This window comes from Salvelinus namaycush, chromosome 1, assembly GCF_016432855.1.
Source record: "Salvelinus namaycush isolate Seneca chromosome 1, SaNama_1.0, whole genome shotgun sequence".
Lineage (NCBI taxonomy): Eukaryota > Metazoa > Chordata > Actinopteri > Salmoniformes > Salmonidae > Salvelinus > Salvelinus namaycush.
This window is the reverse complement of record NC_052307.1, coordinates 32149490-32172124: the sequence shown is the minus strand read 5'-3', so window position 1 is coordinate 32172124 and position 22635 is coordinate 32149490. Positions and strand designations below refer to the sequence as shown.

The window sequence follows — 22635 nt, the reverse complement described above, 5'->3', positions numbered from 1 at the left end:
CTTCTCTCTATCTCTCTCTCTTTCTCCATTGCCACACAATTATTTTCTCTGGAATAACTGCCCACGTCTCTGTCTTTAATTACAATCACACAGACAAGGGCTTTAGCAAGGGGAGAAAGAGAGACACACGCAGCTTTGATGTCGGCTGGCTCCTGTGCTGTGCCTCCATTTTTTTAAATGGCTTTTAAATGGCATTAATGCTGTCTGACTAATTCCCACAGTATATGTTTGTTCTCTGTTAAAACTTCTCTGGGATATGTGGGACGCTAACGTCCCACTTGGCCAAAAGCCAGTAAAAATGCAGAGCGCTAAATTCAAATAAATTACTATAAAAATCTAACTTTCATGGAATCACACATGAAAGACACCAAATTAAAGCTACACTTGTTGTGAATCCAGCCAACATGTCTGATTTCAAAAATGATATACGGCGAAAGCACACCTTGCGATTATGTTAGGTCAGTACATAGCCACAGAAAAACACAGCCATTTTTCCAGCCAAAGAGAGGAGTAACAAAAAGCAGAAATAGAGATAAAATGAATCACTAACCTTTGATGATCTTCATCAGATGACACTCATAGGACTTCATGTTACACAATACATGTATGTTTTGTTTGGTAAAGTTCATATTTATATCCAAAAATCTGAGTTTAGGCGGGACCCTACTGTCTCACTTGGCCAAAAGCCAGAGAAAATGCAGAGCGCCAAATTCAAATAAATTACTATCAAAATCTAACTTTCATTAAATCACACATGAAAGATACCAAATTAAAGCTACACTGGTTGTGAATCCAGCCAACATGTCAGAATTCAAATAGGCTTTTCGGCGAAAGCAAACGATGCTATTATCTGAGTTAGCACCATAGTAAACAAAGAGAGAGAAGCATATTTCAACCCTGCAGGCGCGACACAAAACGCAGAAATAAAAATATAATTCATGCCTTACCTTTGACGAGCTTCTGTTGTTGGCACTCCAATATGTCCCATAAACATCACAAATGGTCCTTTTGTTCGATTAATTCCGTTGACATATATCCAAAATGTCCATTTATTTGGCGCGTTTGATCCAGAAAAACACCGGTTCCAACTTGTGAAACGTGACTACAAAATATCTCAAAAGTTACCTGTAAACTTTGCCAAAACATTTCAAACTACTTTTGTAATACAACTTTAGGTATTGTTTGACGTAAATAATTGATAAAATTGAAGACGGGGGCCTCCCGGGTGGCGCAGTGGTCTAGAGCACTGCATCGCAGCGCTAGCTGCGCCACCAGAGTCTCTGGGTTCGCGCCCAGGCTCTGTCGCAGCCGGCCGCGACCGGGAGGTCCGTGGGGCGACGCACAATTGGCTTAGCGTCGTCCGGGTTAGGGAGGGTTTGGCCGGTAGGGATATCCTTGTCTCATCGCGCTCCAGCGACTCCTGTGGCGGGCCGGGCGCAGTGCGCGCTAACCGAGGGGGGCGGGAGCACGGTGTTTCCTCCGACACATTGGTGCGGCTGGCTTCCGGGTTGGAGGCGCGCTGTGTTAAGAAGCAGTGCGGCTTGGTTGGGTTGTGCTTCGGAGGACGCATGGCTTTCGACCTTCGTCTCTCCCGAGCCCGTACGGGAGTTGTAGCGATGAGACAAGATAGTAATTACTAGCGATTGGATACCACGAAAATTGGGGAGAAAAGGGGATAAAAATAAAAATAAATAAATAAATAAATAAAAAATAAAATAAAATAAAAAATAAAAAATAAAAATTGAGGACGGGATGATCTGTGTTCAATACAGGATTAAAACAAACTGTAGCTAGCTGTCTGGTCACGCGCCTCTAACTGGACACTTCCAGTGACCCTCGTTCAAAATGGCCGTACTTCTTCATTACACAAAGGAAAAACCCTCAACCAATTTCTAAAGACTGTTGACATCCAGTGGAAGCGGTATGAATTGCAAGAAGGTCAATTAGAAATCTGTATTCCCAATGCAAACTCATTGAAAAGAGTCACCTCAACAAAAACAAAATCTGGTCAGACGAACACAAATAAGCTAAATAAGTTATGTTATACTCACAGACATGATTCAAACAGAGTGTTTTCTATCCAAATCTACTAACAATATGCATATCTTATCTTCTGGGGATGAGTAGCTGGCAGTTGAATTTGGGTATGCTTTTCATCCAAACGTGAAAATGCTGCCCCCTATCCTAGAGAAGTTTTAAGTAAAGAAGAACACATTCTCGCTGTTGTTGAAAGTATGTTACAAAGGCTTTTGATAGGAGAAACGCGGATGTGATTTGGCCTGACACAGTGGCTCCCCAATGCAATGTTCCAAATGTGGATTTTAGTCTGGCCATCTGGGCTGCTCTGCTCTGTGGTGCCAATCCCCACTTTTGGTGGATTGATCTAGATGCATGCACTAGGTTATGCATATATACACTCAGTAGCCTTTAGGTTATTAGGTACACCCATCTAGTACCGAGTCGGACCCCCCTTTGCCTCCAGACCAGTCGGAATTCTTCGGGGAATGGAAACGTTGCTCAATTGGTATCAAGGGACCTAACCGCCACAAGGCTGTACCGTTGACACCAGGCAGGATGGGACAATGGATTCATGCTGCTTACGCCAAATCCTGACTCTGCCATAAGCATGATGCAACAGCAACTGGAATTTGTCGGACCAGGCAATGTTTCTCTACTCCTCAATTGTCGAGTGTTGGTGATCGCTCTGGAGCAGCTTCTTCTTGTTTTTAGCTGGGAGGAGTGGAACCCAGTGTGTTCATCTGCTGCAATAGTCCATCTGCGACAAGGACCGGCTAGCTGTGCATTCCGAGATGTCGTTTTGCACACCACTGTTGTACTGCGCTGTTACTTGCCTGTTTGTGGCCCTCCTGTTAGCATGCACAATTCTTGCCATTCTCCTTTGACCTCTCGTCGACGAGCTGTTTTCTCCAACAGGACGTTGACTGGATGTTTTTTGTTTGTCACACCATTCTCTGGAAAACCCGAGACACTGTCATGCGTGAAAAGCCCAGGATGCCAGCCGTTTCTGAGATACTGGAACCGGCGCACCTGGCACCGATGATCATGCCAAGCTCAAAGTTACTTAGGCCACTCGTTGTGCCCATTCTAACGTTCAATCAAACAGTAACTGAATGCCTCGATGCCTGTCTGCCTGCTTTATTTAGCAAGCCACGGCCATAGAGTACAACCTTTCTTCACACAGGAAGCGGCAAAGGTCCTAATCCGGGCACTTGCCATCTCACGTCTGGACTAATGCAACTCTCTGTTGGCTGGGCTCCCCGCTTGTGCCATCAAACCCCTGCAACTTACCCAGATGCTGCAACCACACTTTGTGTTCAACCTTCCCAAGTTCTCCCATGTCACTCTGCTCCTCTGCACACTCCACTGGCTTCCAGTCAAAAGTTCTCATCCACAACAAGGCCATGGTGCTTGCCTATGGAGCAGCAAGAGGGAAATTCTCCTCCCTACCTTCAGGCTATGCTCAAACCCTACACCCCAACCCGAGCACTCTGTTCTGCCACCGCTGATCTCTTGGCCGTCTCACCCCTACGGTGGGTAGGCTCCCGCTCAGCCCAGTCAAAGCTCTTCTCGGTCCCTGGACCCCAACGGTGGACCGAGCTTCTCCCTGACGCTAGGACAGCAGAGTCTCTGCCCATATTCCGAACATGTTTGTCTTTTCCTACGGGCACTGACTTTGCTGGAAAAATGTACTTACTGTGACTGTGATATTTGTTTGCCTCACCTATCCATCTTACCAAGGACTCAAATGTAGAGATCTTAGCCACAAATACACACTCACCCTCACACCAACACACACACACACACACACACACGCACACATACACACACTGTACAGTAGACCCACATGTGGAATGCACACAGTACATGTGGATGTTCATTTCAGCAGCCTGGCCTGGACGACTACAGTAAATTGTTAACCATAAGAAATAATGATCTTTCTATTTTAGCATTCAGCCAGTAAATCATAAACCATAAGCTTTGGGAACGTTCACTGTCTCCAGCGACAAACCTACAGAGACCCAATCAATCTGCATACTTACAGGAACAGAGCTGGATCGTCAGTATAGAATAATGATTAGTGTGCACACAGGGATTTAAAACAACAATCTGTCTGGCATAATGATGAGGTAATATGGATAGTCCATTTATCTTTGATTAGATTTTTGATGCAGTGATTCATTCCCTTGGCCAGCTGTTTCATTATTATTTCTAATTACCTGGACCGATCTCCTATCAACGCTCGCTACACTGGCGAAACGTAATTGCTTCTGCCATAAATCAAGAAACATTTCAGGGGAGTCTGGAGAGTTCCCACCCTAGTCAAATGGAAAAAGTCAGGTTTATGCTTGTATTGAATTGTATTGATAAACCCCATCATTTCAGTTTGACATCATGTCCATACCTTTGAGCAGCTGTCTGAACAACCATCTCAGCTCAAGGCCAATGTGTTGTCAAACAGACAACCTCCCTCAAGAGTGTCTGTTTGGTCGAACTTATAAAAAAACGACTTGCATCTGAGACCAGAGTGGTTAAGAATGATGAATTATGGGTAGCGCGAGACTAGTGTATGAAGCTCAGGGAGCACATTGTCTCTTAATGAGGCTTGTTGCTAATAAACACTGACGGTCCCGTCGGCCGGCTCAACTGCCTCCTTTCAGTGAGACTGCATTAGTCTGGGAAAAACAAAAGCACCATCAACCCATTTCAAACTTAACATTCCACTGGGTTATTAATATTGTAATTGACGTTAAAGCATTAGGCAAATCAACGGTCCCATTTGTACTGCAGGAGAAGTTGCTTGGGCGGATCAAAATGAGCCAAGTTAAGGCAGATAGATCTGGGTTAGCCTGAGGTCAAAGTGATAATGTATGAACTTAGTACTGGCACACTGTCAGGGCAGGCACCACTGTACAGGAAAGTATGTTTAAACGAGACACAGTTTGTGCCTGTATACGTGTACATCTGAGAAAAGCACAGTAATTAACTCTGCATCCACTACCAGTTATTGTAATCCCAGACGCACATTGGTTGGTTTTATTCTGTATTGTGTTAGTTGCTTTCATATACTGTACTCTGAAATGTAAACCTGTTGTGTTGGCACTTTATTTTGCAGTTCAGAAATGATCATGTATTGACATGATGAAATGGTAACTACACAGTAATAACCCATGAATTCTTTGGTAGCAAAAAACATGAACCATATGCTAAAAGCAACAGTAGCCACAACTCTGTCTAATGGGTAAGGAAAAGTTGCATCAAAACCTCCATTACAAGTGGACAAAAGGCTGAACAGTGAAACCTTCTTTAACACCTCCTACCTGCTAAAGTAGTGCAATAAACTCTACATTTGGCCCTTGCATCTGTTTCCTGGGAATGAGTGTCTATTTGCACTTTGTCTGCTGTTTCCTTTGGTCTGGACATTTCTACAGTAGACTCACACCGTGGATGTCCATGATCGGTCTGACATCTGGGTATTCTTGCATAATAGCATCTCTTCTGACCGCAGTACATCTCTAAAGGATTCAGCAGACTATGTCTGTGTCCAAAATGACACCATTTTCCCTATATAGTGCACTACTTTTGATCAGGGCCCATGGGGCTCTGGTCAAAGGTAGTGCACTATGTAGGTAATAAGTTGCCATTTGGGATGCAGACCATGGCTGACTCCTGTGAACCACATGCGGATGGAGAGAGGCTTCAGAGGATGAGAACGTTCTGCGCACTCATCTAAAAGCATCTGTTCAAGGTTGGGGAAACAAGTTGTGTAGACTAAATGGCTCACAGGAGTTTTCCTGACTAGGTGACTGACTAGTCACATGAAAAACTGCAGGCCCGTATTGGACATTTCTACTTACGTTCTTAACATTGTAGGATAGTGTATATATGGGGTACATTTCTTTAGCCTACTAATACAAGGGACACATGCTCAATTACAGCGTATTAAAACATTCCAAATTGAGGCATTTCTTGTCAAATGTCAATTTGATTTGGGGCTCAACATGGAAAATGAGGCTCAGTAGCCTCTCCTCTCCATCATGTCACTTTCATAGGTTTGATAGAGACGTGCAGAGACACTGTGAGGTGGATGAGTAAGGTGTGTCTGACAGCCTCCAATGCTAATACGGCTAAAAGGCCTCAGAGTTAGTTTATGTCTGGCTAAGCTGTCTTGTGCTGAATACACAAAACAGGAACCGGTCACATAGAAAGTTTAGGAGAGGAGGGGAAAGAAGGGGGAAGAATGAAGGTAGCACAATAATATACTATATTTATGTAAATTAGGTATTTCTGTTTTTCTATTTTTAATACATTTGGTAAAATTTCTAAAGACCTGTTTTCGCTTTGTCATTATGGGGTATTGTGTGTAGATTGCAGCAGCAGCAGTGATATTCGTATCATAATCGTAGTCATAATAGTAGTAATACTAATATTAATAGTATGAACAGCAGTGGACCAGTGGGCTACTGAATGATTCCCCATGCCTGTCTGTTTCAGCAGCAGACTTCTCTCTCCACAAACCAAATCAGCATATTTTGTAATGTGATTCATATTCAGCAGGAAACCTCATTAAGTTCTGCAGATAAAGCCAATTATTTCAAATCTACTTGTCATGCAGAGCATGATATCTAAAGGGATAGATACATGTGTATGAATAACAACCGAGGAGCCAACATGTTACCTAATGTGTTACCTCCTCTGAGCCTAACAGGATAGACCATGGCCTGTCATCATACAGTTGTGAAGTTCAATGGACCAATGTCTTTGATTCTTGTTCATTAACATTGAATGTTAAACAGTCCATATGTCTTGTTTTATCTCATAAAATGAAAATTCACTGTTCAGAATGGTTTGAATTAGAATGGCTTCAATTAAGTAAAACATCTGCTTGCTTTAGGGGGAAAGGCTGTATGTACAAAGGATGTTGTCATTCTTGATTTGGAGATTGAAGAAAGTAATGGTGGGACTAATGAGCACCCGTATCAGTTCGATGTGTTTTGGGGGTATTACCAATGGGGGTAACAGCATTAAAATTCCATTACCAACGTGGGAAAGTTTGAAATGAGAAAGATCTCCCTGATAAGTCTAAAGCTGGCAACCAAGCTGTCCTGATAAAGCACAAGAACCGCAGTTGTAAAATGAAGAATGCTAGTTCTTGAAGGCCTTGGTGTCAGACTAGGTTCCTGAAGAAAAACATGGATTGGTAAAAAGAAAAGGTCTGCTGGGACTATCAACCTCTATCTGTAAAACGTTTATCTTAAAATGTCTCAAGAAATTTACTCTAGTGCGAGAAAACATTTATAAGCCTTGAGCTCTCCGTCCCCCTACCATTCAATAAACGTTTTACAGTTATAGCCCAATTCTAATTGTATTGGAAAGTCAAACAAATCAAAGAGCATACATCTGCACTTGGCTACTCTGAGGAGAAAGGCCAGGGATGAAAATGTTTTGGAAGGCCTTTTTCTGGGTTACTCTAATCAAGAGAAAGTACACAGGGACTGGCTCTGTTGACTGTAATTTACTAGAATCGTGATTTATTTGGAACCACTGATCAGGCAGCAGTTGGTCTCTGGCAGGCAGGGTACACAGTGGTGAGCATAGATAAGAGCTTCAACTGGCAATTGGGTAGATGGAACCTCCATTCTGAGGACTGGGGGACTGATTTCTTGGAGGATTGTGTTCTTGAAATAGGAAACCTTTTAGCCATTGAGGCTTGAAATCAAGGAATTTGTCTGGAAATGTTGTAAGAATAATAATAAGAAAGGAAAGAAAATAGAACACCCTTTTCTAGGTTATTAACAAGGGTATTAAACCTTACTGTTACGTCCGTCGTCGGAATGAGACCAAAGCGCAGCGTGGAAAGTGTTCATTGTACTTGATTAGAATGAACACCCAAAAAACAACAAAGGATAAACAAACATAACGTTCTGCAGGGCTAAACAGCTACTGTGCAAAAACAACATCCCACAAACTAGGGTGGAAAACAGGCTGCCTAAGTATGATTCCCAATCAGAGATATCGATAGACAGCTGCCTCTGATTGGGAACCATACCAGAAATAAAAAGGCTCTCTAAGGTCAGGGCGTGACACTTACAGTATTTACAGTATTTACTTATTCCACATGTTGTTGTGATACAGCGTGATTCAGAATGGATTTTCTAACCCATCTACACACAATAGATACCCCATAATGAGACAAAGTAAAAAATAAAATAAAAAATAGAATTCATTGCAAATTTATTGAAAATCAAATACAGAAATATCTAATTTACATGAGTATTCACAACTCTGAGTCATTACATGTTAGAATCACCTTTGGCAGAGATTACAGCCGTGAGTCTTTCTGGGTAAGTCTCTAAGAGCTTTGCACACCCCGGGATTGTACAACATTTGCCCATTTATATTTTTCAAAATTATTCAAGCTCAGTCAAATTGGTTGTTGATCATAGGTAGACAACCCTTTTCAAGTGTTGACAAATATTTTCAAGCAGATTTAAGTCAAAACTGTAACTCAGCCACTCAGAAATGTACACTGTCTTCTTTGTAAGCAACTCCAGTGTAGATTTGGCCTTGTGTTTTAGGTTATTGTCCTGCTGGAAGGTGAATTCATCTCCCATTGTCTGGTGGAAAGCAGACTGAACCAGGTTTTCCTTTAGGATTTTGCCTGTGCTTAGCGCCATTCCTTTTATTTTTATCCCCAAAAACTTCAGAGTCCTTGCCAATGACAAGCATACCCATAACATGATGCAGCCACCACCATGCACTCTTAGAAAAAATGGTTCCAAAAGGCTTCATTGGCTGTCCCCATAGGATAAACCCTTTTGGGTTTCATGTACAACACTCTGTGTAAAAGGTTCTACATGGAACTCAAAAGGCTTATACAGTTTAAGTCGGAAGTTTACATACACTTAGGTTGGAGTCATTAAAACTTGTTTTCAACCACTCCACAAATTTCTTGTTAACAAACTATAGTTTTGGCAAGTCGGTTAGGACATCTACTTTGTGCATGACACAAGTAATTTTTCCAACAATTGTTTACTGACAGATTATTTCACTAATAATTCACTGTATCACAATTCCAGTGGGTCAGAAGTTTACATACACTAAGTTGACTGTGTCTTTAAACAGCTTGGAAAATTCCAGAAAATGATGTCATGGCTTTAGAAGCTTCTGATAGGCTAATTGACATCATTTGAGTCAATTGGAGGTGTACCTGTGGATGTATATCAAGGCCTACCTTTAAACTCAGTGCCTCTTTGCTTCACATCATGGGAAAATCAAAAGAAATCAGCCAAGACCTCAGAAAAAAAAATGTGTAGACCTCCACAAGTCTGGTTCATCCTTGGGAGCAATTTCCAAACGCCTGAAGGTACCACGTTCATCTATACAAACAATAGTACGCAATAGTACATATAAACACCATGGGACCACGCAGCCGTCATACCGCTCAGGAAGGAGACGCGTTCTGTCTCCTAGAGATGAGCGTACTTTGGTGCGAAAAGTGCAAATCAATCCGAGAACAACAGCAAAGGACCATGTGAAGATGCTGGAGATAACAGGTACAAAAGTATTTATATCCACAGTAAAACGAGTCCTATATCGACATAACCTGAAAGGCCGCTCAGCAAGGAAGAAGCCACTGCTCCATAACCCCGATAAAAAAGCCAGACTACGGTTTGCAACTGCACACGGGGACAAAGATTGTACTTTTTGGAGAAATGTCCTCTGGTCTGATCATCGTTATGTTTGGAGGAAAAAGGGGGAGGCTTGCAAGCCGAAGAACACCATCCCAACCGTGAAGCACGGGGGCAGCATCATGTTGTGGGGGTGCTTTGCTGCAGGAGGGACTGGTGCACTTCACAAAATAGATGGCATCATGAGAAGGATAGTTATGTGGATATATTAAAGCAACATCTCCAGACATCAGTCAGGAAGTTAAAGCTTGGTCGCAAATGGGTCTTCCAAATGGACAATGATCCCAAGGATACTTCCAAAGTTGTGGCAAAATGGCTTAAGGACAACAAATTCAAGGTATTGGAGTGGCAATCACAAAGCCCTGACCTCAATCCTATAGAAAATGTGTGGGCAGAACTGAAAAAGCGTGTGCGAGCAAGGAGGCCTACAAACCTGACTCAGTTACACCAGCTCTGTCAGGAGTCATGGTCCAAAATTCACCCAACTTATTGTGGGAAGCTTGTGGAAGGCTACCCGAAACGTTTGACCCAAGTTAAACAATTTAAAGGCAATGCTACCAAATACTAATTGAGTGTATGTAAACTTCTGACACACTGGGAATGTGATGAAAGAAATAAAAGCTCAAATAAATCATTCTCGCTACTATTATCCTGACATTTCACATTCTTAAATTCAAGTGGTGATCCTAACTGACCCAAGACAGGGAATTTTTACTTGGATTAAATGTCAGGAATTGTGAAAAACTGAGTTTAAATGTATTTGGCTAAGATGTATGTAAACTTCCGACTTCAACTGTACCTGGAACCAAAAAGGGTTCTTCAAAGGGTTATCCTATGGGGACACACAAATAACCCTTTTTGGTTCTAGATGGCACCTTTTTTTCTAGGAGTGTGTTTGAAAATATGAAGAGTGGTACTCAGTGATGTGTTGGATTTGCCCCAAACATAACACGTTGTATTCAGGACTAACATGACACAGGATAAGACCCAGATGCAGACACAGGAGGCAGACAGTTCAAATCTCAGAAAACAGGGGGCAGGTAAACGGCAGGTCCAGGGCAGGCAGAGGTTGGTTATCCAAGACAACGTCAATAAGGGACAACGGCAGGCAGGTCCAGGGCAGGCAGAGGTTGGTTATCCAAGACAACGTCAATAAGGGACAACGGCAGGCAGGTTCAGGGCAGGCAGGGGTTGGTTATCCAAGACAGCGTCAATAAGGGACAACGGCAGGCAGGTTCAGGGCAGGCAGAATGGTCAGAACCGGGAGGACTAGATAACAGAAACTAGAAATAATGGACAACAGGAGAACACTTTGGTAAGACTTGACAAGACAAACTGGCAACAGACCAACAGAAAATGCAGGTGTAAGTACACAGGAGATAATGGGGGAAATGGGAGACACCTGGTGGGGGGTGGAGACAAGCACAAGACAGATGAAACAGATCAGGGTGTGACAAGGACAAAAGTTAATTTATTTCCCAGATTTTTTTGCAGTATTACTTTAGTGCAATGGTCACCAACCTTTTCTGAGTCAAGATCACTTTCTGAGTCAAAATGGAAGCTGAGATCAACCATACAGATTTTTTTTAAACATGACTTAAAAACACGTAAGCCTATGTAATATCAACCAATTAAAACAGATCAATAGCAATGAGGTTTGTGCAGTAGGCTATAGGCCCAATACATTACCACTGCATACCTTTTTTTTAATGGACAGGTGGCCTGCATCTGATGGTCAGTCTGAGGGGAGGGAGGGAGCAACCGTGAGGCTGTCTTTCACCAGACTCACCGTCCCTCCGCTCTCCCTCCCTCCACCGAGTAAAGGGGACACAGTCTTCTAGCTGATGGTGAAACTCAAGTCACACTGCATTATTTCTGCCTCAAGCACCAATTCATGTTGTTACTCCTATGACCAGAGAAAGTGAAATATTCCTTGATATTATAAGACACTAGATGCTAAAAATAACAACAGAAGATTATCGGAACACTTTGCTATACTCATTCATTGCAGCTGGTTGTAGTGTGATTGGAATTAGGGAGAATGCAAATTTTTTAGCTTACAAAAGTATTGACAGTGCTGAATAACAACTTAAACATGAACTTACTAAAGAAAACAGCAGGTCTTGGCTGTATTTGTTGAGTCTCTCTAGTCATGGTTTTAAAAGTTTTGTAATCTCACATTATCAATTTTGCTGCATGTTCAAGGCTTCTTCTACCTTCAAACACATGAAATGGTTCAAAATGGGAACACTTTGCCTTCCCAGCGCCAGGGCTGCTTAATCTAGTGCACCTACCGCCAACAACACGAAACAAATAAAAACATTTGGAATGCAAGGCTTTATCGTTGTTTTTTTTACAGAGATGCTTGGTGATTAACTAGGAATGACTTGGAGATCGACCAGTAGATCGCTATTGACCGGTTGGAGACCACTGCTTTCGTGCCCTATTTCAAGCAGGATACATGTTTTGGAATATTTTTATTCTTTACAGGCTTCCTTCTTTTCACTCTGTCATTTAGGTTAGTGTTGTAGAGTAACCTCAATGTTGTTGATCCATCCTCAGTTTTCTTCTATCACAGACATTTAATAACTCTGTAACTGGTTTAAAATTACATTCGTCCTCATGGTGAAATCCCTGAGCGGTTTCCTTCCTCTCCGTCAACTGAGTTAGGAAGAAGATGTATTGATGCACCGCCCAAAGTGTAATTAATAATTTCACCATGCTCAAAGGGATATTCAATGTCTGTTTGTTTTTTTACCCATCTACAAATAGGTGCCCTTCTTTGTGAGGCATTGGAAAACTTCCTCGGTCTTTGTCGTTGAATCTGTGCTTGAAATTCACTGCTCGACTAAGGGACCATAGATGATAATTGTTATATGTGGGGTACAAAGATGAGGTAGTCATTTGAAAATCATGTTAAACACTTATTGCACACAGGGTTATTCCATGCAACTTATTATCTGACTTGTTACACAAATGTTTATTCCTGAAATTAAGTAGGCTTGCAATAGCAAAGGGCTTGAATACTTATTGAGACATTTCAGCTTATAATTTTATATTACTTTGTAAAGCTTTCTAAAAACATAATTCCACTTTGACATTATGGGGTATTATGTGTAGATCAGCAACACAACATCTACATTTAATCGATTTTAAATTCAGGCTGTAACACAACAAAATGTGGAAAGTCAAGGGGTGTGAATACTTTCTGAGGGGCACTGTACATGATATTTTGCATTGGTAGGTGATGGCAAGCCCGGATCTTTTTCGCATGTCCGTGTGCTTGTCTCCACCCCCTCCGGGTGTTGCCCATCTTCCCCACTTATCCCGTGGGTATTTAAACCTGTGTTTTCTGTTTGTCTGTGCCGGTTCGTCTTGTTTGTTCAAGTCAACCAGCGGTTTCTCAGCCCCTGTTTTTCCCCAGTTTCTCTCTTTTTCTCATCCTCCTGGTTTTGACCCTTGCCTATCCTGACTCTGAGCCCGCCTGCCTGACCACTCTGCCTGACCCTGAGCCTGCCTGCCGTCCTATACCTTTGCTCCTACTCTGGATTATCGACCTCTGCCTGACCTGACCCTGAGCCTGCCTACTTCAACACAGTCTGCACTTGGGTCTTACCTGAAACCTGATAGGTGAAGTTGATACACGTTTTTACGTCGTAGGCTACTTACACCTGTGATACCTGTTTGCGTTTTGTGTAGCCTAACTACATTAAGATATCTCTAAAGAGGTTGACTTGAAATCAATCAGCAATCAATTAAGTCATATACCAACAATAATTGATAAACCATTTTCTGTCTGTTGTTCTGAAGGGGAGATGGAAAATGTATAGGTTATTTTAATTTCAGTTAAACTTATTGGGAGTATGGTATCTCAATCAACCTGACTATTTTGTGTGTGATTTATTCTGTTGATATTAGGATAATACAATCAATCTCGAATCAATCTTGCCAGGTCAAACGTGTTTAATTCATTTGATATTCATTTGACCCTCTAGCATTGTCCTTACAGGGTTACTTTTGTATAGCTCCTGAGACCTAGCAAAATACGTTTGGGAATTATATACTTTTTACATCACAGAAGTCTTTGGGGTGAAAATAATATGTTTCAAAGACACTGTAGTGGCCATTAGGACTTGGTTGATAGTAAATATGAAACATTTTACAATACAGTAAATGGGGACCTTAAGTAAAAAATATAGTTAAAATGTGTATGCAAAATGTATATGTAAAATGTATGCATATGTAGCAAAAAAGTAGTAATAAAAACTGAAAGATACTTGTCCTCCATAGAGGGGGGTTAATAATAGTGTATATATATATATATATATATATATATATATATATATATATATATATATATATATATATATATATATATATATATAGTGAATGCATCCTGATGTACATTACAGATAACATGTATTAACAAGCTCTTATTTAGCTCTTATTTAATGTGAAACACATAATTACACTGCTCTGAAAACCCACCAAACTATTCCGGAGATAGTTGCCTATTAGTGGTAGTTGTGAACCTAGCCATTTTGAAGAACCAGAAATGTTTTTGATAAAACCCTCTCAAAGGTACAGCAGAGTGGCATGTAAAGGCCTTAGAGATATGGACCAAAAACTAATGTCCACTAGAAAGGACACAAATTAGGAGCACATATCCTCTGGAATGTGTTGGCTGACTGGACATAACTACTAATGCTGCAATGGGAAAAACAGTAGCTATGATACTTACAAGCTCATCAACTCGAGGTACAATAGTCAATACACATATTGGACATAGCCTAGGGTTGCATAATACATTTTCTAATGACATATTATTGTTATCATGTTATGTTATTGTTATTAAGTGGCCGGATACAGTGCACCGTAAGAATTCCAAGAAAATTGCTTTTTATATTCATGTTTATTTTATCCCTGAGACAGCTCGTGAATATTCATGACTGTGCCGCTAAACGTCACAACGCAGTACCGCTTTCCCTGCGCTCTTCCTCTGAGAGACGTCTGAACAGAGAGAGGGTGGGATGCAAGACAGCATGCGAGAGCTGGCAACAGAGAATGGTTGGTTCGCTCACCATGCAGAGAGGCAGTGCGAGCATCGGAACCGTTTGACAGCATTTGAGGACAAACCCGTTCTGAACTTCTGTCACCACCTCAACGTTCTATTGCGACCAATGGTGGATTGGTGGAAGAAACTCACTGCATAATTGAGGGAGGCATGTGCACATTTCGAGACACATCCGAATCTATTTCAGGATCAGGACGAATCCTGTGACCACTACGCCTTTGAGAGGGGAAATGTCAAAGCAGTGATATCGAATGCTGCTTTGCAAATACGGTATTATGCACTGTTAAGGATGGACGAGCTGATGTTGTCCTTGTGACTGAGATTTGACGACTTTCCACATTACAGTGCACGTAGATATGTTTTGCTACAATACATAGGATATCCTATTTAAGACTATGGTTCGTGTCTGACGTAATGCATTTATAGTGGACACCACAGAAGACATATTTCTCTCCACCAGCAGTGAGTCTGTGAAGATATAGGCGTACTGCGTTGATCTAAAGAGAAAACATTGTTTTGTCCAGCATGCTTGTCAACCTTCAACTTCTTCAGTATAGCATCTGGATACACAGTCTGGGAGACCATAAGCTTGAACAGTAGTAGCTCCACACCAGCCCAAGAGAAAGAAGCGTGCCGCCGGTATCTCAGTGGTGCTGAAAAGACAGTTCCTCGTTTCAGGACTCCCAAAGTTGACTTCCACTGAAAGCGTCTGCTTTTCACTGCTACAGAGCCGAGAGTTAGCTAAATACTCCAAATGGATTATTATTTGGCTTGACGGCGTAAGCCCGACTGTTCTCTTGGGTTACATGGCTGTGGCACGCAAAATAAAAACGTTGCTCACGGTTAACATTTTTGTTTTTGTGGGGATCATATTGTTCTCAGTGTACTGCAGAATACAAGACCGTTCTGAGGAACTCATTCAGATCGGCAGGATATCAGACCAGAGACTGAGAACCAGGAATGGAAAAGTGTCCAATTTAGTGGACAGGCAGTCTATACTTCAGAGGCTGGAGCGGCTCGAGGACGTTGTCTACAACCAATTAAACGGTATGGAGTATACTTACTTAACAACATTCAGTATAGTCTTTACTCAAGTATGAGATCTTTTTTTAATTGTCAGTATTAATTGTGGAGTCATATCTCTATAGTTATGTACATCCTGAGTTACTTTCATATTACTACAGAGCAACTATAAACAGCCTATGTATGTTACATTGGACTTGATCAGACAATGGTCAATAAAATAATATACAACTGGTATATCAGCCAATCAGATGGTGTCAGTCAGTAAGGTACAGTTATTTTGTGCAGCGTGAGTCATCCTGTAATGGATGGTGGCTCTTCATGGTGTTACAAACTATTGCCAACTAGTGAATATGTTTTACTCAAGTAGAATCAATGCTACAGCTCCTAATATGTTCACTTAACTTGGTGTGATCCCTATCAATAACTGAAATCAACGACCTTAGCCAATAGTTTTGTATTAAAAACAACCCTGCCTCTGACTACTGAGTTCTGCCTGTCTCATTCCCTTGGCCCCAATACAATCATCTTGATGGGCTGTCTGAAATCTAAAACAAGTTCCAATAGAATGGTTCTTTATCAGGTGCTGAACAAGCTTTATTTCCTTACTAGCTTTATTTCATTAGTCACTGACATGTATTGTAGGAGATTTGGTCTGCCTGGCAAAACAGCATCCTTTAAATCGTGTAAAAAACATCTCCGTGTGTTCCATGGTCCTACTCGCTCATGAAACATGAGAGAGCCATAGACTGAAAAGTCCAACATTTAATTTGAGAGGGCCTTTTAACCCTTGTAGAGACTATTGAGTATGCATCACCATGTAGCATTTTATACAGTCAATTCCCCAAATGCAGTAAGAATCAGCCATATGTTATCAATACTATATACAAATCCTATGATAAGCAGCCTGTGCCATTACTGATTTGTTTGAAGTAGCGAATCATTCCCTCAATCATAAAATAAAAACATAAAATCATTTCCATAGAGGCAGGTTCTTAAAAGATAAGTTGTGTACTCACTGTATCAAACCACCATAGTGATATTTGGCCTTGGTGCACAGCAAAAGGCTCATTAATGACGGAACTATTGTATTATGAAAAGGATTTTGGTGAAAGTGTTTGTGAAGTCAGTTTATTCCCTTTCTCAAAAGTTGTCAAGACCTTTGGAGCAAAGCCAGGAGGCACTGCCTCACCAAATATATGATGCATCCTCTCATTCAGGGGGCTTTTTCTAGTGTAAGGGGCCGGGGAGCCACCATGTATTTATGTATGTAGGGCAGCAGGTAGCCTAGCAGATAGAGCACTGGGCCAGTAACCAAAAGGTCGCTGGTTCGAATACCTGAGCTGACAAAGTGAAAACTCTGCCGATGTGCAAGGCACTTAACCTTAATTTGCTCCAGAGGTGCTGAACTACTATGGCTAACTGTAAAAATAACATTTCACTGCACCTATCTGGTGTGTGACAAGAAAAACATTGTTATTCCCCCCCCCAAAAAATTATCTATTTTCCCTAAATATATTTTCCAGTAATGATATGTAGATAAGGAATCATCTACCAAACATGTTCAGTAACTGATGATAATCGATTCATCAGTTCCAGTCTTTAGGAATCTGAATCGCTGTAATGAATTCACCGCCTCTTCTGACAATCTGCATTCTATCTACAGGATAATGACACTTTGGGAAGAGCGAGAGATTTCATATGGTGGTTATTTTGATACTTTAATTTGATGATTCCCTACAAAGCCCTGATATGAATATGTCCTTGCTCTCCTAAATGAGAGGTTAGATTCTGCACCTATCTGGTGTGTGACAATAAAAACATTGTTATTTAAAACCTTTTTTTAAATGTATTTTCCCTGAAGTGTACAGAGTCAGACAGAGTCTGGAGGAATCCTTCCCTCCTGTCACCAACCCCTCCATGTTTAGCATCCAACTATTTATTGACACACTTAATCATACATTTATATCCCGATTTATTACCCGATATGTAAATGGGGCACAGACCACTAATTGTATTCTATTGCAATTGGGATTGGCTGTACAGAGTGAGAACCTTGCGTGCCAATAACTATTACCATGTCCGGCAGCGATTTGAAGTAATTGCCCATTTTTCAGTTGTTTATTGTCCAACAGTGACATGCCAGTGGATTAAGACAAGGCCCAATTAGATTTAGAGGACATTTAAAATGCCCAATCTTCTTCTATTACATGGCTTTGCAAAGTGATGCAGCTCCTGTGCATTGTGCAAGCATTTGTTCCAGTACTGCTCAGTCAGTGATTTGGACAATGTGCCCTCATTTTGTATTTGACTCTGTGTGATATTGGTTAATGTGTGGGTTTAAATATTCCATAGATTTGTGAACCAGTCCGTTTGGTTGCAAACGCCGCTTCACTGGCATCACAAATGACGCTCTACTTCCTATAGTTGGCACCCTACTTCCTATACTTCCTATAGTGCACTACTTTTGACAAGGACCCATAGGGCAAGTAGTAGTGCACTATACAGGATAGGGCATAGGGTGACATTTGGGATGCAACCACTGTATCCAATATGATCTAATATCATCTAGCACTATCTAATATTTCAATGAGGTCATTCCTCATCAAAACAACAGTGAAGTGTGTTATCAGCAACTCTTTCAGTACGGAAATAACCGAGAAGAGGGTTATCAGCATCTCTCCTCTGCTGAAGAGGCACTCTCCTCTGCTGGATAAGCGTCTATCTGGGTTTAAGCTTCTGGTTAACAGGCTTATAGGACAGTGTTGTGACCTAAACAGTGTATACAAAATGCCAGATCTCTACTTACTATCAGTGCAACTTTAGATTCACAGATAGATCCTCTCTGATCGGTGTATTCATGTTTTGGGCCAGAAGTCTATTTGTTTATCAATAATCATCAATAAATACAGTGCCTTTGGAAAGTATTCAGACCCCTTTGACTTTTTCCACATTTTGTTATGTTACAGCCTTATTCTAAAATTGATTAAATAAATGTTTTCCCCTCATCAATCTACACCCAATACCCCATAATGACAGAGCAAATAACAGGTTTTTATACATGTTTGCAAATGTATTAAAAATAAAAAAAACTATCACATTTACATACTGCAAGTGTTCAGACCCTTTATTCAGTACTTTGTTGAAGCACCTTTGGCAGCAATTATAGCCTCGAGTCTTCTTGGGTAGGACGCTACAAGCTTGGCACACCTGTCTTTGGGGAGTTTCACCCATTGCTCTCTGCAGATCCTCTCAAGCTCTGTCAGGTTGGATGGTGAGTGTTGCTGCACAGCTATTTTAGTTTCAACATCAGTTGCATTCAGATGTCACAGCCTCCAACCCAATGCTGTCCTAAAACAGACAGGCTGAGCTGAGCAGGGCTGAGTGTTTGTCATCAGTGATGCATGTCACTCCTGGTTTCATCCTGTGTTAGTGGAGGTGATGAGATGGCATGGATGTTCCATCTGCACCACTAGATATGACTCCTATATATAATGCCCAATTGAAGAGTTTCATTTAAAAATGACATATATACATTTTCTGAAACATTGGTAACTTAGCTTTAGGTTTTACACAGTCAAATGTATCAAATAACTACATTTCTAATTAAGAAATTTACAAATGATACATTTGTGACGTCAATATTAGAAAACTTCAATACAGTAAAATGAGATCTGTATGTAAAACATTTACATTTGACATTTTAGTCATTTAGCAGATGCTCTTATCCAGAGCGATTTCACGCCCTGACCTTAGAGAGCCTTTTTATGTCTCTATTTGGTTTGGTCAGGGTGTGATTTTGGGGTGGGCATTCTATGTTTTGTTTTCTATGTTTCTTTATTTCTATGTTTTGGCCGGGTATGGTTCTCAATCAGGGACAGCTGTCTGTCGTTGTCTCTGTTTGGGAACCATACTTAGGTATCCCTTTTTCCCTCCTTTCAGTGTGGGTGTTGACTTTTGTTAGTGGCACTTATTCCCTGTAAGCTTCACGGTCGTTTTGTATTTTTTATTGTTTTGTTGGCGACATTCAAATAAAAAGGAATATGTACGCTCACCACGCTGCGCTTTGGTCCAGTTCTTTCGACGGCCGTGACAAGCGACTTACAGTAAGTGCATTCATTTTTGAGATAGCTAGGTGAGACAGTCAAATATACAGGATACGAACATTCCATTTCAACTGATCAATGGATATATAGTGTTTTGCAAAAAAAATTGATTAATAAAAAATCGGAGAACAGTAATATTTTACACACCCATGAAGGTACCAATATGCAATCATTTCTAATGAAAAAACACAAATGTGAAAAATTGGTGGGTAAAGCATTTGGGAAATAAACCCTTTGATTATGCTGCAGAGAGCAATGTTGTTAATAAAGCCTGGAGAGAGAGAAATCCTGACAAGGAATTAGAAATGTAATTTTGTCTCATCTCCCATACCCCATACCTTAATAGTATTCATCCGTAATTCTTCAGTATATTGGAGAGCCCACAGACAACTCCCCAACAGATTGGAGAGGGGGAATGGAGCCTGTGAAGGAATTAAATATATTTCCCAGTAATGATATGTAGATAAGGAATCATCTACCAAACATTTTCAGAAACAGATGATAATCATTTCATCAGTTCCAGTCTTTAGGAATCTGAATCTCTGTAATGAATTCACCGCCTCTTCTGACAATCTGCATTCTATCTACAGGATAATGACACTTTGGGAAGAGCGAGAGATTTCATATGGTGGTTATTTTGATACTTTAATTTGATGATTCCCTACAAAGCCCTGATATGAATATGTCCTTGCCCTCCTAAATGAGAGGTTAGATCTGTGTGAAAATATTTCCTTTTCATTAGGAAACTGGCGTATTACATGATTTATAGACAGATATGCTGTACTAGATTATAAAGTATTTTTGCCTTATAATTGCTAAATGGTGCTTTTGTGTACTTCTTCTTTTGAAACAGTTCTTTCCACTTTCAGACCTTTGCATGTGTTGCCATGCAAGCTTAGATTGTTGTGATGGCACATTGGGTCTCGAGAGATCATTCTGATCATTTCCAAATACGAGTCACCCCTATGACCCATTGGTTTGCGTTTTTTGAAAAGAGCAGAAAATCAGGACTTTATGCGTAATGCCTTTCCCGTGTTGCCAATGTTTTATGGATCGCCCACATTGTAGCTTTTAAAACCAACCACAGGGAGTTATTTTCCTCTTCTTGAACAACAGATCACTCGACCACATCCGAGACATCAATATTTATAACATCTCAGCTTCACTTTTGACACACATAACTCCACTTTTCCTTTAAATCATTCACAAAATGGGGATGTCTTTTAGTTTGACGTCTATCGGAAAAGCCCAAGTTAGACACTTTTTTAAGGTTATTGCATAATTTATCACTGTAATGACTTTAATGTGTCGTGTTGCGGGTGCCTCTGTAAAAATGGATCCTGAGGTGAGTGACTGAACATCAAGATAGATATGCACTTGGACATAGTGCACCTAGATTGATGTTTGATGGTCTTTCTCGTTATATCTGCACAGACACATCTGTCCATCTGAGTGCATAGGAACAGTACATCATCCTCCTCTGAGTCCCAAATGGCACCCTATTCCCTATATAGTGCATTACTTTTGAACAGGGCCCATAAAGCTCTGGTCAAAAGTAGTGCACTATGTAGTGAACTAGGGTGTCATTTTGAATGCAAACCTTTATCTCCCAATAGCGTGCTGCAAACCTCGTAATACAGGGAATAGCACCTGTGTGTTTACGGTGGAACAACCAGATGTTTCCCTGTAATTACCTCATTGTGGGATAATTAAGATGTTTTGCTAATGTGTAGTTTGAAGAATGAAACTAGAGGAAGTAGAGGATATTGGGTTGAGGATGTGTCAGTGATACAACATGAATCATCACAATAGGATAGGATTACACACGTCTGTAGATATGCTTGTGTTTACGCTAAAAAGCTTGAAGCTCTTTTTGGTGGCTTTGCCATAGTGAATAAGCAATGTACAGTTTTACCCCAGACACGAAAAGTCCTTTAAAAGTGCCCTATAAGTCAATCTAATAAACCTGTCGTCAGTGTCCTGGGGAAATCTTGTTGACTTGATTCCCCTACCCTTCCTTCACAGATTTATTCTGCTTCATAGTCACAGAACTACATCATGGTAGGCATATTGTCTGCCTTGACTGAACAAATGAATGTTTCTGCACATTGTATACAGGTCCAACCCAATGGTACAAGCACAGTGCTCAAACACTGTGGTCAACTGTACAGTAACACGATTAGTCATAGAGGTGCATTGACATTCAGAGTTCTGGCCAAACACTGTGGTAGCTGGAGCATATGCCATTGTTGTTTCCCAAGTAGTTTGCCCAACCTGAGTCACAATAATCTTTACTCTGAATGAGAGTCCAATATATTTCAATGATGAATCGCAGAAGCATATTGTTGTATTTTGTTGCCTTGTCTGGGACGTCTCTCATTGTTGTAGATAATGAGTCAACCTATTCATGGGTTTTAGTGAATGCAATCATTCAATGTTCGATTGTGTCTGGAATATGATTTATATTGAATGGCTTGAGGCTTGTCTAATTTAATATCTCAAGTAGCTTTACACACTTAGCAATATCTACTGTACCAATTCAGAGTGGTTTGTAATAAAACCCAATTTAATTTATACATCCTTGTAGCGGACTTGTCGTTTTTCATCCAAAGCTTAACCCCTCTATTTACACTAATAAGTTGTGGCATTGTAAGGATTCCTTGCTTTGCTCCAATCAACAGAATATTCAGCCTCAAGAGAGAAAAACATGAAAGATGAATCA

The 22635-nt window shown here is 40.8% G+C and overlaps 1 protein-coding gene across 1 annotated transcript in view; it reads left to right on the top strand.

Moving 5' to 3' along the window:
• The first annotated feature begins 15590 nt into the window (after positions 1–15590).
• Positions 15591–22635, top strand: part of LOC120054984 (polypeptide N-acetylgalactosaminyltransferase 9) — an 83635-nt gene continuing 76590 nt past the window's right edge. The window contains exon 1 of the mRNA XM_039002793.1: positions 15591–15831. Within this exon, the coding sequence (XP_038858721.1) occupies positions 15591–15831 (241 nt within the window). The remainder of the gene's footprint in view (positions 15832–22635) is intronic.